This window comes from Microcaecilia unicolor, chromosome 1, assembly GCF_901765095.1.
Source record: "Microcaecilia unicolor chromosome 1, aMicUni1.1, whole genome shotgun sequence".
NCBI lineage: Eukaryota > Metazoa > Chordata > Amphibia > Gymnophiona > Siphonopidae > Microcaecilia > Microcaecilia unicolor.
Genome location: NC_044031.1, coordinates 452,015,119 through 452,035,598, shown reverse-complemented (window position 1 = coordinate 452,035,598; position 20,480 = coordinate 452,015,119). Strand labels below are relative to the sequence as shown.

General features: G+C 43.1%; 1 protein-coding gene across 1 annotated transcript in view; it reads left to right on the top strand.

Annotated features, from left to right (window-relative positions):
• The window catches only part of THOC1 (THO complex 1), a 131,635-nt gene extending 112,110 nt beyond the window's left edge, over positions 1–19,525 (top strand). The window contains exons 18-21 of the mRNA XM_030212935.1: positions 1,426–1,509; positions 10,755–10,902; positions 11,775–11,850; positions 18,071–19,525. Coding sequence (XP_030068795.1) covers positions 1,426–1,509; positions 10,755–10,902; positions 11,775–11,850; positions 18,071–18,366 — 604 coding nt within the window. The 3' untranslated portion in view covers positions 18,367–19,525. The remainder of the gene's footprint in view (positions 1–1,425; positions 1,510–10,754; positions 10,903–11,774; positions 11,851–18,070) is intronic.
• The last annotated feature ends 955 nt before the right edge of the window (positions 19,526–20,480 follow it).

Genomic DNA, 20,480 nt, shown 5'->3' with positions numbered 1-20,480 from the left:
TCAATCTAGAGAGTGCCTGCCATTTGGCTTTCACTGTTTTCTTGTCAAAACACAGCCTTCTTTTCAAGGGCATATTGAAATTCAGTTTCCTGCCCTTTTCGAGGAGCGTTTTGAATTCACATACATACTTCCTAGCCTGACCCCAATAATTTCTCTCTACCCTGTTCCCAGCTGTCTCTGACTCCCCCCCCCCCCCCCCCCCCCCCCCCGTACTGAAATTGTTAGGGAAGAGGGAATTAGAGAAAGAGAGGGACAACTCCACGGCTGCTGTCTGTGTTTCTCCTTGCCAGTCTCTGAGCCCTCACCCTGACCCAAGCAGTCTCTGTCACAGTCTCCCAACCCCTCAATTTGTCACTTAGTAGTCTGTCTCATCTTATGGGCTTGGGAGGGGGTAGTGAAATCATGCACACACATACATACACTTCCCAGCCTGATCCCAGTAGCAAGAAAGAACTTTCCAACCTGCATCCTGTTAATTTAATGGATGGGAGGTATTTCTCCCCTTCCCCTGATTGCCCCCGTGAACTGAATCTCTTCAAGGTACACAGTAACCTCGGCAACGACAGGTAGAGTCTGCATGCCGAATTTGATGGCCGTAGTTTTTCTGGGGCCTGAGGAGTTCAGGCACAGACAAACAAACACACACTTCTGCTTTATATAGATATAAGATTTTACATTGTATTTTATTGGTATTTGGAAACCTGTGCTTTATAATTTTTATTTATTTACTACATTTATATCCCGCCTTTGTCCAAGGCGGGTAACAATAGTCACATACATAGTCTTAAACAATAGTCACATACATGGTCCTAGACACATAACAATCGCTAAGCATATGATGATGAAACATGATCAATGGAATGGGTGTAATCACAAAGAAAAAAAAAGTCAAAACAGATAAGTCCTCATGTAGTCAAAAAGGCTTGTACAAATAGATGCATTTTTAGCAACCACTTGAATTGTTGAATATCTTCACATGAACTTAGGTATCCAGGTAGAGCATTCCATAAGGATGGGGCAGCAATAAAGAAGGCCTGTAGTTTTGTCTCCACGTAGTTATATGACTTTGTGGAAGGTAAACAGAGCTGATAAGACATTTCAGATCTCGGTGCTCGTTTTGGTTTATATAATTGCATTGTATGTCAAAAGTAGGCTGGAACAGCCCCAAATATACATTGATGAGTCAATACAAGAGTCTTGAATTGAACTCTGTATGTTACAGGAAACCAGTGTAATTTTTTTAATGTTGGAGTGATGTGTTCAGACCTTGAGATTCCAGTATGGAATGGCTGCTTATTAGTGTGTGGTTTTTAAACAGAAATCACACAATTAAATCCCACCTTTCAAACTCTTGGTGCCCATGCTAATGTAGAGGCTGCACCAGAAGCATTTATATATAGAATATAAAAACCTTTTATTTTATAGGGAATATATTCCCACCCTGGAGGAGTTCTTTGAAGAAGCCATTGAACAGGCTGTTCCTGAAAACATGGTCGAAAGTGAATACAAGTGAGTATGCATGTGGGATTTTCATTCTCTATATGTAACTTGGAAAGAATACAGTAGCAACCAAGATGCTTTAAAGAGTGACACTAACATGCTTTTAACAGAAGCTAAGGGGCTTCAATGGTTTAATGGTATTGCTGGATCCTGTCAGTGACTTTCATAGCAATGGGCCGTATCATGGAGCATCTGATTGTCTGCCGTATACAAGACTGATCTGTGCGTTTTTTGCAGTATAGTTGTGAAGTGTGTCAGTATAGTGTGTGAAGTGTGTTGTGTTGAGATACTTAGGAATCTCAGGAGCCTAAATATGGGATGCTGTAGGGCTCTGATCTATTTGCCCTACTGTTCAATATATATACTCAACTATACCAAGCGGGATCAGACATTGTATTAGGAGAATGGAGGCAAGTGTTGTATAAATTTCTATGCTCACATCAATAAAAAATGTTGAAACATACTCAACTATACCTCGGGGAATTATGTGCCAGAAATTTCAAAATGATGCACAGAAAAATCAGAAATATGCAAAAATATAGACTGTCAAATACTGTATCTGCAGTAACTGCCAGCACAGGCTACCTGTAACACTGTATTTAAAAATAATTGTATCATCTCTGTTTTCTTAAAGGTACAGTACAAAAGGTACATTAGCAATGAGACAATGTAGTTATTTATGTATAAATCAGTGGTTCCAGACTGTAAGCTAGGATCCCAAATGGGGGTCACATCATCAACGGATAGAATCACAGAAATAGTGCAAACTTCCGCCTCTCTCTGGGCTTCCATTGTGACTTGTGCCTAATAGTGCCAGTCAGTATGGGGCCCGTGAGCCAGTAAACATTCATTCACAGGCCCTGGTTGCTCTTGGATTAGGATAGACTTCCTGTTCGTACAGGGGGCTTTGATTGCACACTTAGGCCCTACGCTGACTACTGCCATTGTTTTTTTTTTTTTTTTTTTTATTTATAAAAGTTTTTATTAACACATCAAAAGAACAACATCTGGAGTCAAATACTCCTTAAAAATTTTCAAAAATAGCAACATTCAGCAATTTCACAATCAAGTTTTTTTTTTTTTTTTTTTTTCCCCCTTCCCCCCTCCCACCCCCCCTGAGCTCCCAATCCCCCTCCCTCCCGCTTCCCAACTCTCCCTCCCCCCCCTCCCTTCCCCGTCCTCATCTTGTACCCCTAGTTTATTGCTCCTTTAATCATCTTTCCATATTTCAGCTAAGTGAAGCCACTCTTCTGCATTCGGGTTATAGTGTCCCCTACGTCTATCCGTTAATTTTTCCAACCCCATCATTAACTGAAGTTTACCCTTCCAATCTTGCCCTGTAGGGCCCAGCTTCTGCTTCCATTTCAATGCAATGGTTGTTTTTGCTGCCGCCAGGCCCATTCGTGTAATTCTATTTTGCCATTTCTTCCTTCCCTTTTTTCCCACTCCTAGTAAACACCATTGGGGTTCGCAAGAATATTGAAATCCTACCGCTAGTGATATATAACCAGTAACTACCTCCCAGTATATCTGTATCTTCGGGCATTCCCACCAGATATGAAAATATGTTCCTTTCCCCTCCTCACACCTCCAACAGGTATCCGAGGCATTAGGATACATAGCTTTTATTCGGTCTGGAGTAAAATACCAGCGACTCAAGACCTTATAGGCATTTTCTTTAATTAGGACACACACTGATGCCTTTTTCATCTCTTTGCAAATATTCCTCCATTGTCCCTCATTAATTTCCATTTTAAGATCTTGTTCCCAAGCCTTCATATAAGGAAGCTTTACCATCTCAGAGCCCCTTATATGTTCATATAGCTTTGTGATTCCTTTCCCACCCTCTCCTATTCTTCCCCATAAATTTTCAAACTTCTCGCCCTCCAACCCTTTATCTTTAAACCACTTTCCTTGCTCATGTAATTCTTTACTTGTAAGTATGCATATAGGTCAGTCTGTGGAAGATTGTATTCTTGTTGTAACTGTTCAAAGCTCTTAAGATTCCCCTCCTCCATGAGTTCTCGAAATCTTATCAGCCCCTTATCAAACCACCTTGCAAATGTATTATTCTCCCGCCCACCAGGGAACCCTGGTTCTTGAGTTATCCAGGCATAAGTGGAGCGGGTCTGAGTACCCCTCATGTTCTTTTTAAGTTTCCCCCATATTGTAAGTAAGTGGGAAATAAATGGATTTAAGGTCAAAGATCTATACATGTTATCCGGGGCCGAACCCCACAGCAATGCATCCAAATTTCCCTCCTGGACAAAGATCTGCTCAAATCTCGTTACGGGCGACAAGTCCACACTACTCCAAGCCCCAATTTGCCTGAGTTGTGCCGCCCAATAATACCAGCTAATATTTGGCATGCCTCTTCCTCCCTGTTCTACCGTCTTCCACATTATTTTCTTTGATAGTCGAGCTGGGTGTCCTCCCCATACGAACTCCCCCACCTCTGCTTGTATTTTCTGTAACTCTCTCCTAGGGACAGCAATTGGTAGAGTCTGAAAGAGGAAGAGCAACCTTGGTAATATATTCATTTTTACCGCCGCTATGCGGCCCCACCACGACAACCATCCTTTTTTCCAGTGGATTAAATCTCTCCTGATTGCCGCTATTAGTGGTACATAATTTAACTGATACAGTGTATTAAGATCACTTGGAATATGTATACCTAGGTACCGAAAACTTCTGTCGGTCCAACGGAACCCGAATCTTTTCATTTGTTCCACCTCCTGCTCTGTTGCTATTATCCCCATGAGTTCCGATTTGTCAAAGTTTACTTTAAACCCGGACATTCTTCCAAACATGTTTAATTCTCTAATAAGCACTGGTAGGGTATTCCCTGGGGAACCTATATAGAATAATAGATCATCTGCAAATAGGGCTAACTTGTGTTCTTGCCCTCCCATCCGAACTCCTTTCACGTCTTTAAGCTCCCGAATTTGTTGAGCTAAAGGCTCAATAGAAATAGCAAACAATAAAGGGGAGAGGGGGCACCCCTGTCTAGTTCCTCTTTGTATACTAAATATGTCTGACCATCCCCCGTTGACCTTAATTCTTGCTACTGGCTGCTCATATAGCCCTTTCACCCACCCCACAAAAGGTCTTCCCAGCCCCATTTCTAACATTACTTCCCATAGGTAATCCCATTCCACTCTATCGAATGCCTTTTCCGCATCTATTGTGAGAAGTGTCATGGAATCCCCCCTTGTCTGCGCTCCCCAAATCAAATTAAGAGTTCGTCTAATGTTATTTGCCACTTGTCTTTGACGTATAAAGCCAGATTGATCTTCATGAATAAGAGAAGGCAAAATCTCACTCGATCGATCTGCCATAAGCTTGGCCAAAATTTTTACGTCTACATTCAGCAAGGATATCGGGCGGTAGGAGCCACATAATGTTGGATCTCTCCCAGATTTTAGGAGCACCGATATTCCGGCTTCATGCATGCTTGGCGGTAAACCCTTTTCTACAAAACAAGCATTGCCCAATCTTACCAGTAGTGGCCCTAGCTCTTGATGAAAGAGCTTATAATATTTGGCCGTGAACCCATCCGTCCCAGGGGATTTCCCCCCTTTCAGCCCTTTGATAACTTTTACTACTTCCTCTAAGGTCACCGTAGCTTCAATTTTCTCCCTCTGTTGGGCCGTTACCCTCCGCAGTCCCAGATTCTGTAGATATTCTCTAATTTCCCCTTTGGAGGCTTTAGATTCCTTGCTATATAATGTCTTATAGAATTTTACAAATTGCTCTCTAATTTCCCCATCCTGGTGAAGCATTGAGTCTTTTGGCCCTTTTATTTTAGTAACCGTGTTTCTAACCCTTCTATCCCTTAGCCCTCTGGCTAGCATTGCACCCGCTTTATTGCTAAATTCAAAGAATTTCTGTTGTAATATCTGTCTCTGGAACTCCATTGCTCTCAGCTGAATTTTTTGCAGCTCTCCCCTCCACTTTTTAAGCTCCAGAAGCTGCTGGGGTTTACCCTCCCTCTGGTGTAGTGCTTCTAATCTTGCCAAGTTATGCCTTACTTCCATCTCATGAGCTGCCCTCTTCTTTTTCAGGTATGTTCCTTTACGTATAAGCACCCCCCTCACCACCGCTTTAAGTGCATCCCAGAGTATCCCCTCTGACACTTCCCCTGTATCGTTTAGTTCTAGATATTCTTTAATAGTGGATCTTATTTCTTGACAGTCTTCGACCTTGTCCAAGAGGGATTCATTTAATCTCCAAATTTGACTTCCCTTCTGCTCCCCTAACCCATCTAGCTTCACCCATACCGGAGCATGATCAGAGGCTTCTCGCACTTCCCCCCACTCATTCCTGCTCCCCCAAATAGCATCAATTCTCGCATATGTTCCCTGTACATGTGCATAGTGCGTGAATTGTCGTCTGCCCGGATGTTTCAGTCTCCATATATCAATCAAATCCAATTCTCTCATCAATCTGTGGAATTGTCGCCCGTTATATCCGCCCCCTCCTCTCTGCCGTGTGGAGTGTTCCCACTGAATGATTAAAGTCCCCCCCCCATCAGCACTCCCCCCCCTCACAAAAGGGAGCAATTCTTCCCGAAGCGCTTCAAAGTATTTTCCCTGCCCCACATTAGGAGCATATACATTAATAAGTGTAACATTTCGACCATTCAAATTCCCTTTAATTGCTAAGCATCTTCCCTCTCTATCTTTATAGACTGCTTCTTTGTTAAACTTCAAGTGGTCTTTCACATAAATCACCAACCCTCCCGTCTTATTTCCCCTGGAGTCTGCTAGAGCGTACCCCTTTCCCAAACCTTTGTTCATGATTAGGGATTCATCACATTGTTTAATGTGTGTCTCTTGCAACATTACTATATCCCAATTCAGTTTCCGCAGTTCCCTAAATATAATACTTCTCTTACCCGGGTTATTTAATCCATTAACATTCCATGATCCGATTCGTACTCCCCCCTTCCCCAACCCCAACCCCCCTCCCCCCCTCCCCCCCCTAGTACCCCCTTGTAACTGGCAAACTGTGTCTCGTGCCAGTCTTACCCTTTAGGAAGCTAGCCTTCCCCAGAGCCTGACCATTACAATGTTTATCCATAGAATCTTAACCCCCTGCGTTTCCAACCTAATCATTAACATTTGTTCTCTTCCACTTTAACATCTACATATAACATTCCTTTCCCCATGTCTCTCACCAACTTCAATCAAAACATGAATAATTCAAATCCAGAAGTTGTATAGCTCTCATTCAGGTAACTGCTACTGACTGATCTTCCTCTCTGTCCTCCCTTGGGGGTGTACGCTTTTTCTTTTCCCCAGCCTTCTGCCAGCCATTCTGCTCCATCCTCCTCGAATTGTTAGTAGATGGCCTGTTCACCTCTTCATCTCTGGGTACATCTGTACATCCCATCTCTCTCAATAGTTTCCACGCTCCTTGATGTGTGTGTAGACGCTTGGTATTATTTCCCACTGTAATCTGTAATCCAAATGGAAATAACCAACGGTATCGCAGTCCTGCCTTTTGCAGATAAGCAGTAATGTCTTTAAAGTCTCTTCTTTTCTGCAACGTTTTCCTTGCTAGATCTTGGAAGATTTTAACTTTAACTGACCGCCAGTTTACTTCCCCCATTTCTCTTGCTTTTCTCCATATTCTCTCTTTAACAGTATATTTATGGAAGCATGCCACTATGTCTCTGGGCATTCCCCCTCTTGGTGGCCCTAAGCTTCTGTGGGCTCTTTCCAATTCTATGGGCTCCATTTCTTGCTGCCCGTTAGAGTCTTGCTGTAGTAAAAAGAAGCAAATTTCCTTCACTACCTTTTCTGGATCTTTATACTGGTCTTCCTCGGGGATACCCCTAAATCTCAAATTGCACCGTCTTGTGCGATTTTCCAGATCCTCCAGCACTATTTCCAAGTCTGCTCTTACTTGTTTTTCAGCTTTAAGAACTCCCCGAAGTTCTTTCACTTCCGCCATTGCTGCCTCCGTTTTTTCCTCATTCTCCGCCACTCGATTACCAATCTCTTTTATTTCTTCGTGCAACTCCGTTACAGCGGTTTGAATACTTCGCCGAGTCGCCACCAATTCAGTTTTAAGATCTTTGAACCAACGTACGAAGTCCCGTTTGCTCAGCTCCGTTTCGCTGTCCATTTGCTCTTCGGGATCTGGGTCGGATTCGCTCTCCTCGGCGGCCATCTTTGCACCGCGTGTCCGGAGGTTCGATCCTTTACTCGTATTGGGCGTATCAGCCCCGAATTTATACTTCGCCAACTTTTTCCTCGCTGCCATCGTTCCGATGATTTCTCCGCCGTTTGGGTGAGTGAATTTCTTAATTAAACGCAGGGGAAGCTCCTATTTTGCTCCGGAGACAGCAGAGCTCTGAAATCAAGCTGCCATCTCTAGGGCTGACGTCACTTCCTCGACTACTGCCATTGTTGCCACCATTGCTGTTGCTGCCTTTCTGCTTTTGATGAAGTGAAGGGGTAGAAATGGAGTAGAGGTCTGTTTTGTTGTTATCATCATTACAGATCATATCAATTTTCCTTATTAAAATGGAGTCATGTTATAAATATTTGAGAAGCACTAGTATAAATAGATTCAGAAGCTGTTTCCAGCAAAGACAGCAAACAGGTCAGCGTGCCAGCTCTGTACACAGACTTTATTTGCAGGCCTGTTTCAAAGAAAATAACTACAGCTCAAGAACTGTAGGTTTTTGTTTTATTTTCCCAAGAGGTGAAAGAGAAAAAAATAATGTCCCTTTTGCACAGCAGATGAAAATTGAAGTCCTACTGGCCGAAATGGAAGTCTCCTCCGATCCTTAGTAGCCCAATGGGTCAAACCTCACTTCAGCTCAGACATGGGCCTAAAATGTTCTAGGGCCAGGTTAGAGCTTTGGGAAGGGATCTTTGCAATGTTTTAGTGTCACCAGGGATGGGTGAAGGCAGTACTTTTCCACGGTTGTATTGCATTCTGCTTTCAGACCAAAGCCTGCTGTAAATCCACACTGCACCAACATAATTTTTACTCTTAAGCAAATGTATGCAAATATGCAAGCTCTCGTTAATTAGGTGGAAAATTATGCTCAGGAAAAGTGGAGTAGATAAAAGTGACGTCATTCCTGAAGTGCCACTGATTGGCTGCGCCTCCAGCTCGACGCCCAGCAACAAACCGCAACCCAGCAAGCAAGAAACAGCGACCCAGGCAAACGGCGAACCAGCCAGCAGCAAACAGCAACCCAAGCAGGGGGAGGAGTAGGGAAACATGCGGAGCGTGTTTCCCTACTCCTCCCCCTGCCTAGGAATCGCTGCAGACTGCGTGCAGACATGGCCTGTCCTTCCAGCTTCTACTGAACCGGCACAGTATCCAAAGACACTGGCAATGATGGCATCACTCCAGAAGAAACCTCACTCTCGACCCGCTCGCCTCTACCAGCGGCAACATAACTTGCAACGTCCCAGCAAGACCTGGCTGGGGTTCTGACCTGGGAGGCAGGGGAGTAATGGGACATGCAGGGCTAAGTGTAACTTCACTTCCAAAGTTTAGGTTCTCCCTGCCACAAGCAGCCAGTTCGCCCTGAGCAGCACAAGCGAATGTCGTGATCTGTACCTGGCATAATTGAGGGAAAAACACTCATCGGGCAGGCTGAGTCGAGGGCTTCCTGCAGCGCTTTGGCCTGGTAGAAGGTAAATGGCAAAATGCAGAGAGAGGTCACACACATCCTCACACTGAAGCAGCCATCTTGGTCTATTGCCAACTATTTAGTAGTTTTCTATTGACGCCGTAAAGGCATTTGATAAGTGTTGAATGGCCCTTTATGATTGAAGTTCTAGATGTCCTAGGTTTTGGCCCACATTTCAAAGCTTGGCTCTCTATGTTATACTCTGTCAGTAGTGGCGAGTCAGAGGAGGGGGGAGGGAAAGCAAACAAACCTATGACTTGCTGCAGGACGTTCAATAGACAGGAGTGGAAGTGAACAAAGCAAGTCTATGGTAAGCAAGAAGATTAGGTGGTGACACCGGTAATTGGGAAGCAAAACCGGTGCTGGGCAGACTTCTACGGTCTATGCCCTGATCGTGACTGAATAGATATGGATGGGCTGGAGTGTAAATTTTAAGGGGTTTGGACATTAGCTTCAGAAATTAGTAAAAGAACAGTACTGGGCAGACTTTTACGGTCTGTGCCCTGAGAATGGCAAGGACAAATCAAACTCTGGTATAAAGTATCGCATACCATGTTAAATGAGTTTATCTTGTTGGGCAGACTGGATGGACCGTACAGGTCTTTATCTGCTGTAATTTACTATGTTACTAAATAGACCATTGGTGTGGCCCAGTATGGCTATTCTTATGTTCTTATGAAAACTTTGACCATATTTATCAAGAGAAAATCTTGCTACAAATCATTCATGCTTTGGTAATAGACTAGACTATAGGGCCCTATTTACTAAGCTGCACTAGTGTTTTCAGCCAGCGATCGCTAACGCTAAAGACACCCATATATTCCTATGGGTGTGTCTAGCGTTAACGTGCGCTAAAAACACTAGCCCTTAGTATTTTATATTTGGGATTGCTGTAAAACAAACAAAAAAAAGGGCTAAACAGACCAGAATGCCCAAAATACTGCCACACAGATTTTGATGGGGTCAAATTTCCATTGCCATAGGAGTAATAGCTCTCCTTCACTGACTGACTGCTTTTAGGGGGATTTTTAAGGTTTCTTATCCTGATTCTTAGAACTGGCCCTCAGTATTTGAGAGACAGACTCCTGTTAGGTATCTCTAATAGAATATTATAATCTTCCCAAGATGTATTTAATTCACACCCCTTCTATTTCAGAAACAAAATATATTGAGTCTAAAAAGAGCTTTTTCAGTTTTGGTCCTGCTTTATAGAACACTGTTCCAAAGGAACCAAAGCTTATTAATTAAAACTTAAGGGGGAAGTTATCAACATGGGCTACCATTAGGACAGGTTATTTTACTGTTAACCTGAGCTATTACTGTATTGTTACGTATATAACCTGCACCCATGTATACTCTGCATTTATTGCAATAAAGCATAAAATTGTTTTTCTCCTATTGAAAGCGCTGATTTTGTAAATAAATTTGTGTATAACCCGCACTTGTGTATACCCTCACATTAATAACTTTCACCCTTAGCCTCAGATCCGTCTAAAATAATGTCTGTATATGCACCATCATACAAATATTCTCTCCTCGGTGTAGAACAGCACATGCTTGCTTGCTTGCTTGCTAACTAACCTTCATTTTCCAGGGTGGTGAATAATTCAAATTATGGCTGGCGAGCACTGAGACTTTTAGCACGCAGAAGTCCCCACTTCTTCCAGCCAACTAACCAGCAGTTCCGAAGTTTGCCAGAATATCTAGAAAGTATGGTCATCAAGTTGGCCAAGGAGTTGCCTGTAAGTAAAGTATTTTTTTAATTCTTGAGAAGCACTTGAAGAACTCATAAAGCATGAGTGGTAGTTCTTAAAATTGCTCACTAATGTTACAAAAGAAATAGTTGGTAGGAGTAGAAATACCAGATTGTCCTGACTAGGGGCCTCTTTTACAAATCCATGCTGCCAATTCTCGGTGCGACAAATGAGAGGAAGCCCATTCAATTCCTATGGGCTTCCTCTCATTTGCGATACGGGAATCGCTAGCACAGCTTTGTAAAAGAAACCCTAGATAAAAGCAGAAGCCCCATGCTTGGCTGAATGAGAGCGGCAGACAGGGAATCAGTAGAAATTCACACATAATAAAAGGGAGCAGTGATATAATGGCTTGTAGTGCTATCATCTGCTGCTGAATGTATTTTATTAGTGCGGTTCCTACAACTCAGAGACTTCCTGATATCCTGGAAGTTCCTCTCTTATATCAGCTGTAAAAAGAGCAGTTTTTGATCCCTGTGTGCAATTGTTCTTACTGCTTTGTTCGTCATTCTATTCATGTTTATTAAGCCCATCCCACTGGTGTTCAGAACCTGTCAGTACTGATTTTTCTCATCCAGCATATACACAATTGGGTTTCATTTGCTTTATTGATTGTATCATAACATTTTCCTTTTGCATATAGAGCCTTTTCATCTTTGTTTTTGAGGTTATTATGTCCTTACCTGGTTTTATTACCTACTTCTGTAGGTTTCTAGATGTTGGCTCTCTATTTCTAATCCAAAAGTGTAATGTAATGAACTATCCTCATTACTGCTGGCAATTGATGTCCAATAAATCTTTACAAAATGTTTTTTTAACTAGAGGACCCTCATGTCTACTATAGTTTTTCTTAATTTTAGCCTCCTTCTGAAGAGATCAAGACTGGTGAAGATGATGAGGAAGACAATGATGCTTTGTTAAAGGAGAACAGTGAAAGTAAGAGGATGTTGTTTGGCTGATTCATGTGTGTATATTAAAGTAACATGTTTTGGCTGGTGATTCTTAACCAGCAGTCAAATGAAGACTTATTGGAGTGTCTCTGATGTCCTGTGTAATTGAACTACTGCTGAAGGTAGACATATGGATGAACTTTTCAAAATCGTGTTTTAAGGATGGTTATATGAGCATTTTGTATGTTCCATTTTCATTTTGTCTGAAGAGCACCCAGGAAGGAACAATTTTTTTTTAATCTGATTATATTAGCAATATTGGGCAAACATTTTGGTTTTTGGTTGGTTTGTTTTTTAATTTCACCCTTAGACACATTTGGGGCTCTTCCTGGGGAAAGAAGGGGCCTTGGCACCCCCTAGAGAAGACTGATCGAGAGAAAGTGGGAGTGGAAAAAAAAAGAGGAAAAACTATTATAAGCTTAAATGCTACCAGTGGAGTTGTATTGCTGTGTCATACTTAATGGCATTTGTTCTTTTATTCTTGTTTATGGCTTTTTAACAGTGAAGAAAGTGAAGCATAATAAGAGCAAGAAGAGAGTAGGGTGACACTAACAGCCACAGTGTCCCAAAACACAAAACCTGCCAACTTCCACAACTTTTTTTCTAAGCTTCCTCTCTCTTCATCTCCTAGCCACTGTAGCTCCCACCCATCCCTGCTTATTCTGACATCAGCAAAGCTCAATCCACCTGTGTTTTATGATACACAGAAGCTTTTGCTGCTGAAGATATTGGCATGGTCAGCCTGAGAGCTACGCAGTCAGCAGGCAACTAAATTTTGAAATGCCAGGTAAGCTGGATGAAAAGCTTGTTTAGGGTTACAGTGAACTGTTCAGCAGTTTCAAAAAAGAAACAAATGCACTGTGCACACTCTATATACAGAGTAGCTAAAAAAGCATATGCAGTACACTGATACTGTTTTAAAAGTCATAAAAACATAGTTTTTCAAGCTCACCTCTTTAAGCTGTTGTGTGTCTTTTCTTTCTTTTTCTGCATGTTTTTTTTTTTTCTGTCATTCTACTTGGTCATCTAGAACCTGCTTTTAACTTTTACGCCTTAGAAAGACACAACCTTGTTCACACTCCTCCAGATAAATACCTTGGGCACAGAATCCTCTTTCACTCACCACAGATGTTCCCTTTCAGGCTTCTCTCCCCAAGGCTATTGCATGTCTGTATCTCATTGACGTGTGCTGCCAGGAGCAAAGCTGCTTCTCCTCCCTAACACTGTGATTCCTTTTTAGATACAAACACCGGAGAGTTTGCATTTTCTTGATGTAGCTGTGATGCTAAGACTCCTGTCACAGTGTAGATGTGGGAGTGAGGAATTCCCCCAAACTGATGAAAGGTCTTTGGCCAGTGACCTGCAGTTGCACCATCTCTCACTTCTCCGGGAACTCTTCTGCTCCCCCCTACAAATGATGATGGCTGACTAATGTGGGCTATTGGTTTGCCAACACTGTTTATTTAAAAAAAAAATTACCAAAACAAACATTGAAAGTCCAGAAATAGAAATACATTTTACTGTAACCCACCTTGAGACTTATCTGGGTGAGACGAGTATCAAATAATAGTAAATTCTCTGATGGGCAAGCAAGCCATTGGTAGTCTCAAATCTGGGAGACATCATCTGATGGAGCCAGGTGCGGACGCTACCTAGCGTATATAGGTCCTAGGAATTTCTAGCAATGTCCCACAGCACATGCACGGTTGCCTTCCTGCCTGAGGTTTCTCAGTTTGTTTTTATCCTTGGAGCTGAGGGGTTACATCTTCATGTTCTCTGTATGTATTAACAATTGTTTTTTTCAGTGCCTTCCCTTGCAGGGTTTTCCTTAATTTTTCTCATTTTCTTCATCTTATTTTGGTACCTTTCCCCTTTATTAGGTTTCTTTTTTTTTACTTTTCAAGTTTTTTTTTTTTTTTTTTGCATGGCTCTTTAGCCCTGAGCACCGACCTCGATTTGAGCCTTGCCCCTTTTTGAGGAATTTAATTTGGCTGTGATTCTTTCCTCGATGTCTAGGAAGACCCCCCCAGTGGCTTCAAAACCTGCATCCAATGTAATGGGGTGATTTCTGCCACGGTCCCACACAATTGATGCATCGAGTGCATTTGGCCTGACCTGGTGCCTGATTCTTGTTCTCTTTTTGCAAATGCAGCTGAGGCCACAGAGTGCCTCTCAGATCCAGCAGGAGAAACCTTTTGGCTCCTCGAATGCCAGTCCATCGACATCAGTACTAGAAGCATCGACCTCGACGGCTGCCCATCAAAGGTGGCCCCTTATAATCACCAACCAGTGGATTCGTCAAATAGTCTGTCTTGATTACGCACTTCATTGGCGTCAGAAACTGCCAAATTGCCCACCGAGAGCATCTTACATTAGCTCTCAGCACATGCAGGTACTTGTAGAGGAGATCTCTGCCCTTCTGTAGGCCAATGCAGTCAAACCTGTGCCACACAGGGAAGAAGGTAAGGGATTCTATTGTAGGTACTTCCTTGTGCCCAAGAAGGCGGGGGATTGTATCCCATCCTTAGACCTAAGGGATCTGAACAAATTCCTTGTCAAAGAAAAGTTCCGAATGATTTCCCTGGGCACCCTTCTTCCCATAATTCAGGAACAAGATTGACTGCTCTCTGGACTTGAAGGATGCCTATACCCACGTTTCAGTGCTTCCCAGTAACAGGCAGTATCTCAGATTTTGAGTAGGGAAACACCACTACCATTATCGCATTCTGCCTTTTGGCCTTGTCAGCTTCCAGGATCTTCACCAAATGTCTAGCAGTAGTTGCAGCATCACTACACAGACTGGGAGTTTGTGTTTCCCTACTTGGACGATTTGCTGGTCAAGAGCACATCACAGGAAAGAGCACAAGAGTCAATGCAAAGAACTGTTCGAGTGCTGGTGCTCCTATTGTTTGTTATAAACTACTCCAAGTTCCATCTTTCTCCCAACTCAGTGATTGAAATATATAGGAGCCCTGCTAGATACAATGCAAGCTTGGCCTTCCTGCCCCGGGTGAGAGCAGATACCTTGATAGCAGTCGCTTTGCAGGTCCGAAGCATTAGGCAGGTTGCAGTTCGGCAGATGTTTAGGTCACATGATCTCCACAGTGCATGTCACTCCCATGACTCACCTCCATTTGTGAGATTTCTAGCTTCCCAGTGGTCTCAGTCTACAAGGAACCTAGCAGATGTCATCCAAGTTCCTCCAGAGCTTGTTTGGTCTCTCCTATGGTGGACAATTCGGCCCAATTTGACCGTGGGACTCCCATTCCAAATTCCACCTCCTCAGAAGATGTTGACAATGGATGCATCCAACTTGGGATGGGGCTTCACACCCAGGGTTGTTTTGAGTGCTCTAAAAGCTTTCAGAGATTGACTACAGAATCAAACTGTTCTCATCCAAACCTACAATCAGGTTGCAATGTATTATGTGAACAAGCGGGGAGAGGGGGTATGGGATTTTATCCCTTGTGTCAGAAGGCGGTACAGATGTGGCAGTAAGTCCTCCTACAGGGGATGAAACCTCGAGCAGCATAGCTGGCTGGCAAGGATAACAGCCTTGCAGACAGATTGAGCAGGGTAATGCAGTCTTACGAGTGATCTCTCAATATGGGCATAGCCCGCAGGATCTTCTGAGAGAGGGGCACCCCGTCGGTGGATCTTTTCACTACTCATCTCTACAACAAAGTCCCTTAGTTCTGCTCTGGGCTTAGATCACACGGCAAACTAGCATCTGATGCCTTTCTCCTTCACTGGGGGGAAGGTCTTCTGAATTTGTATCCTCCGATACCTCTCATAGAGAAGACTATGTTGAACCTCAGGCAGGATTGGGGAGCAATGATCCTGATTGCTCCATTCTAACCAAGACAGATCTGGTTCCCTTTCCTTCTGGAGTTGGAGCCATGGAGATTGCAGTGTTTTCTGACCATCATAACGTAGAACAAGGGGTCTTTTCTGCATCCTAACGTCCAGTCCCTAGCCATAACAGCCCAGATGTTCAGAGCATAGAATTTCAGTCCTTGACTTTGCCTTAGGATGTCTCTGAAATCTTTCCTGCTTCCAGGAAAGAGTCCACTAAGAAGTTTTATTCTTTTAAATGGAGAAGGTTTGCTGCCTGGTGTGAGGGCCAGGCCCTAAATCTTGTCCTACACAAAAACTGCTTGAATACTTCCTACACCTGTCAATGCTGTAAGGGCACATCTCTGTGCAATCAGTGCTTACCATTCTCATGTAGAGGGTAAGCCCATCTCTGTTCAGCCTCTAGTTATTGAAGTCATGAGAGTTTTGATGTTGTCATAGCCCCTGATCAAACCTCCATCTATCATGGGATCTCAACATCATTCTAACCCAGCTGATGAGAGCTCCTTTTAAGCCACTTGACTCTTGTCACCTGAAGTATTTGACCTGGAAAGTTGTGTTTTTTTGTGCCGGTCACTTCAGCTCGCAGAGTCCGTGAGCTTCAGGCCCTAGTACCTGATCTGCCTTACACAAACTTTCATCACAGTAGAGTAGTTCTTCGCACACATCCTAAGTTCTTTTCTAAGGTGGTGTCTGAGTTCCATCTTAACCAGTCATTTGTTCTGCCAACATTTTACCAAAGCCGCATGTCCTTCCTGGTGAAAGTATACTTCATACCTTAGACTGCAAGCGAGCCTTAGCTTTCTATATGAAGCGGATTAAAGCCTATAGGCAGTCCACCCAGCTTTTTTTTTTCTTTTGACCCAAACAGGATGGGGTTAGCTATCAACAAATGCACTATTTCCAGTTGGCTAGCAGATTGTATCTCCCTCACGTATGCCTAGGCTAGGCTGACTCTAGAGCACAGTTTTTCAACCCAGTCTTCGGGGCACACCCAGACAGTTGGGGTTTTCAGGATATCCTGAAAACCATCACTGGCTGGGTGTGCCCCAAGGATGGGGTTGAAAACTTATGCTGTAGAAAGTAATTTCAAGGCTCATAATGTCGGAGCCTTGGCTACAATGGTAGCCCACTTGAGGTCAGCCTCCATTGAGATTTGCAAGGCTGCAACGTGATCTTCAGTCCACACATTCGCATCTTACTACTGCCTTGAGCAGAATACCGAACACAACAGCCAGTTTGGTCAGGCAGTAGTGCAGAATTTGTTTGGTGTGTAGAATCCAATTCCACCCTCCTAAGCCCAGTTTTATTCTGTTCCAGACTGCACCCCCACAACTAGATTGTATATAGTTTAAGGTTGACTTAACTACAAGATCTTGATGTTTCCAGTCCCTATTGTCCTAGCATTGTTGTTTTTGAGGAGCCTACTATCTAAGTATACCCAGATGTGAGAATAGTGACTGCTTGTCCTCTGAGAAAGCGGTTATTCACCTGTAGCAGATGTTTTCCGAAGACAGCAAGCCGAGTATTCTCACATACCCTCTCACCTCCCCTAGGCATTGTATTCCTTCAGCTATGTTATCCTATTGAGTAACCTGCACTCGCGTGTCAGGCGGGAGGGCACCTGTGCATGCACAGTAGGATGCTGCTAGAAATTTCTAGTAGCTATATACGCTAAGTAGCGTCTGCACTCAGGCTCCTTTGGATGACATCACCAAGATGTGAGAATACTTGGCTTGCTGTCCTTAGAGAACATCTGCTACAGGTAAGTAACTTTGCTGTAAAGAACATAAGCCAGTTGTGTGCTTCCTGAGTTATTCAGGTCTGTGAAAATAATTAAACACAAAAAAGACTGTAGTAACAGTATTCTGCTTATTTGATAAGGTTTCAGCTTCTGTTACTCCAGTGAAAAAGATCATGCTACTCTTCACAGCTGTATCCAAAAGTAAATAGAAACCTCACCCCTATAATAGGACACAGCAAGTAAGTGCAAGAAGTAAGGACAAACAATCAACAGCCTATTTTTGAAAAACATACTGGGCAGGGAAGGTCCCTTTCAAAAAAGGGTCTTAGTTCTTTTGAATCTTTCTGTAAAATAACAATAAACATGGATGGTATTCAAAGCCTCAACAAACCTAATAAAAATATAATTAGGCAGCGTTTGAGATATTTTATTGTAAACTGCCTCAAATTGATATTGTTGAGGGAAAGTTGTCTAAAAATGTGTGCTACAGCTGCTGTTCAAATATATACATGTACATGTCTTTATTATTCTTATGTGAAAGCACATCACCTTAATGGATGGTATTTCTGTCCCTTTCTTAAGCAGTGTTTTGTTTCCCTTTATCAAGGCCCAGATGTACAGCACCAAAAACCTGTGACTGGGGAGCAGATTGAATCATTTGCAAATAAATTGGGAGAGCACTGGAAAATTCTGGCCCCTTACTTGGAGATGAGGGACTTCGACATTCGAGAGATTGAGTCAGACAGTGAAGATGTACACATGAGGGCAAAATTGCTGCTCGTTGCTTGGCAGGACCGAGAGGGGCCAAATGCAACCCCAGACAACCTTATTGTTGCCTTGAATAATGCTCGATTAAGTGACCTTGCAGAAAGCTTGACAAATGACACAGAAAATGATAGTTAATTTATTTCTGATAGAAGTTTATTTAAAAATAATTTTATAAACAGACAGATTTTTTTAGATGGCAGTTCATATACCGTTGAGTGGGAGCTACAAAAATAAACTTTTTTTGTATGTAATGTTTTGTAGTTGTTTTCCTTCAGGAAGATGAACATGTTATATATGGTAAAATTATTTTCTCATAATGTGAATATTTCAAACAGCAATATCACCTAGCTTTAATTGGATTGATTTATTAGTTGTAAGTTACACTGTCATATTTTTTTTTATCAAGTGTTGAGTTTGCGGTGGCTGTTTCTATCCCTTTTCATCCTTAACCCCTTATGTTTCCATCACCTTACTTTTTTTTTTTTTTTTTTTTAAATATCTGGTATCCTACAATTCCTCAATCCTCTCCCGCTTCCAAGGAAGAAATAACGGTTCCTGTTCACAAAATCCTAAAGGAGACATGGGTAAGAATTTTGGAGATTCCTCTCTCTGTGCTCTGTTAACAAGAAGGCGGACTGAAGTATAAAGTCTAGAAGGCTCCCAGCTTCAAGATGCCACAGCTTCCTAATCGCATCTGTTGGGCAGATCCACTCAGATCCAAACGTTCAAAGATCAATTCTTTGAGTTCCCTTCCATCCCCACTGGCAGAGACTGGATTCTGTTAAAAGTATTTCATAATGCTGTACTTTCTGCATCTTTCCTGACCAATTCTTTCATGAGCCAGTATATGTGTGAGATACAAGTTCACAAATCCTCTCCCTCAGGACAGGTCTGCCAAACTCAGATCACTGATCAGCAAGAGGAAGAAATGTGGAAAGCATATGATCCAATTGACCTTTCAGTGCTTTTGAGATGACATTATGAGCTCCAGTAGCCATAGCAAACTGGCTGCAAGCTTCTGATCTCTATTAAGACATGCAGAAAAAGCTCATTGATGTCTCATGTTATGGAGAGAATATCTTTGGAGAATGAATATTTTTCAGTGCCTCATTGACCTTGTCCCTCTCCTGGTCCATTTCTGACCCATCTTCCTCTTTCTAGAGGTTTATAAATGGAGGTATTGGTATCCTGTACCCTTTTGTTTCAACAGACACAACAGGACATTTCTCATCATCCCTCCAGACCAGTTCAGACACATGAATATACATTTTCCTGCCAGCAGTCTACCCAGCCAGTATTTCTCTGTCTCTAGCATAGTGATTCCCAAACCTGTCCCCAGTTGGGTTTTCAGGATATCCACAATGAATATTCATGAGATTGATTTGCATTCACTGCCTCCTTGGTAGACAGATCTATCTCATGCATATTCATCCTATATAATAATTCTCATCTCCAATGTTCGAATCTTGCTGCCTCAGACCGTGGCTCCTTGGTGTGCTAGGCTCCGTAGATCAGGCTGTTCTGAGCATGTCGCCCCCCCCCCCCCAGGCAGACGTCACGTAGAACGCCAGAGACGGAGGAGGAGGGGCGAAAGGGACAGGGCATGGGGCAGAGGTGGAGCTTCACAGAAGCTTGAGGGACGGAGTAGCCCAGCGCGTCGCAACCAATACAAGAGCCCGGGTTCCAGCGCACGGCTTAGCACAATCAAGTTGCATTGGGACCTGTACCTGGGAAGCTCCTTGGTTGACAAAGACTGGGACCGTTTCACTGAAACTGGGAGGGAGGGGGGTCAAGGACCCTGAAAGGCTGGAGGGAGGGGTTGGACAACGACCCTGAAAGGCAGGGGGGGGGCGACGAACCTGGAATGGGGAGGGGGGGCCCCTGCCGCACACTTCATTCTCACACACTCTCTCACACAGACAGTCTCAGTCTGTCACACACATGCACATTCACTCTCTCACACAGTCACTCTCAAACACACTCAAACATACACACTCCGAGGAAAACCTTGCTAGTGCCCGTTTCATTTGTGTCAGAAACGGGCCTTTTTTACTAGTTGTGAATATTCTTAAAACCTGATTGGCTGGGGTTTCCCCAGTACCGGTTTGGGAATCGCTGCTGTAGTAGATGGGGTAGGTAAGCTAGCCTGTGTAGTCTGAACCCAGCCTAGTAAATCTTGAGAAAGGAACTGCTACTTCTTTGGGGACAGGTCCTGAGGGAGCTTTCCTTTGTGTGTGTATATATATATT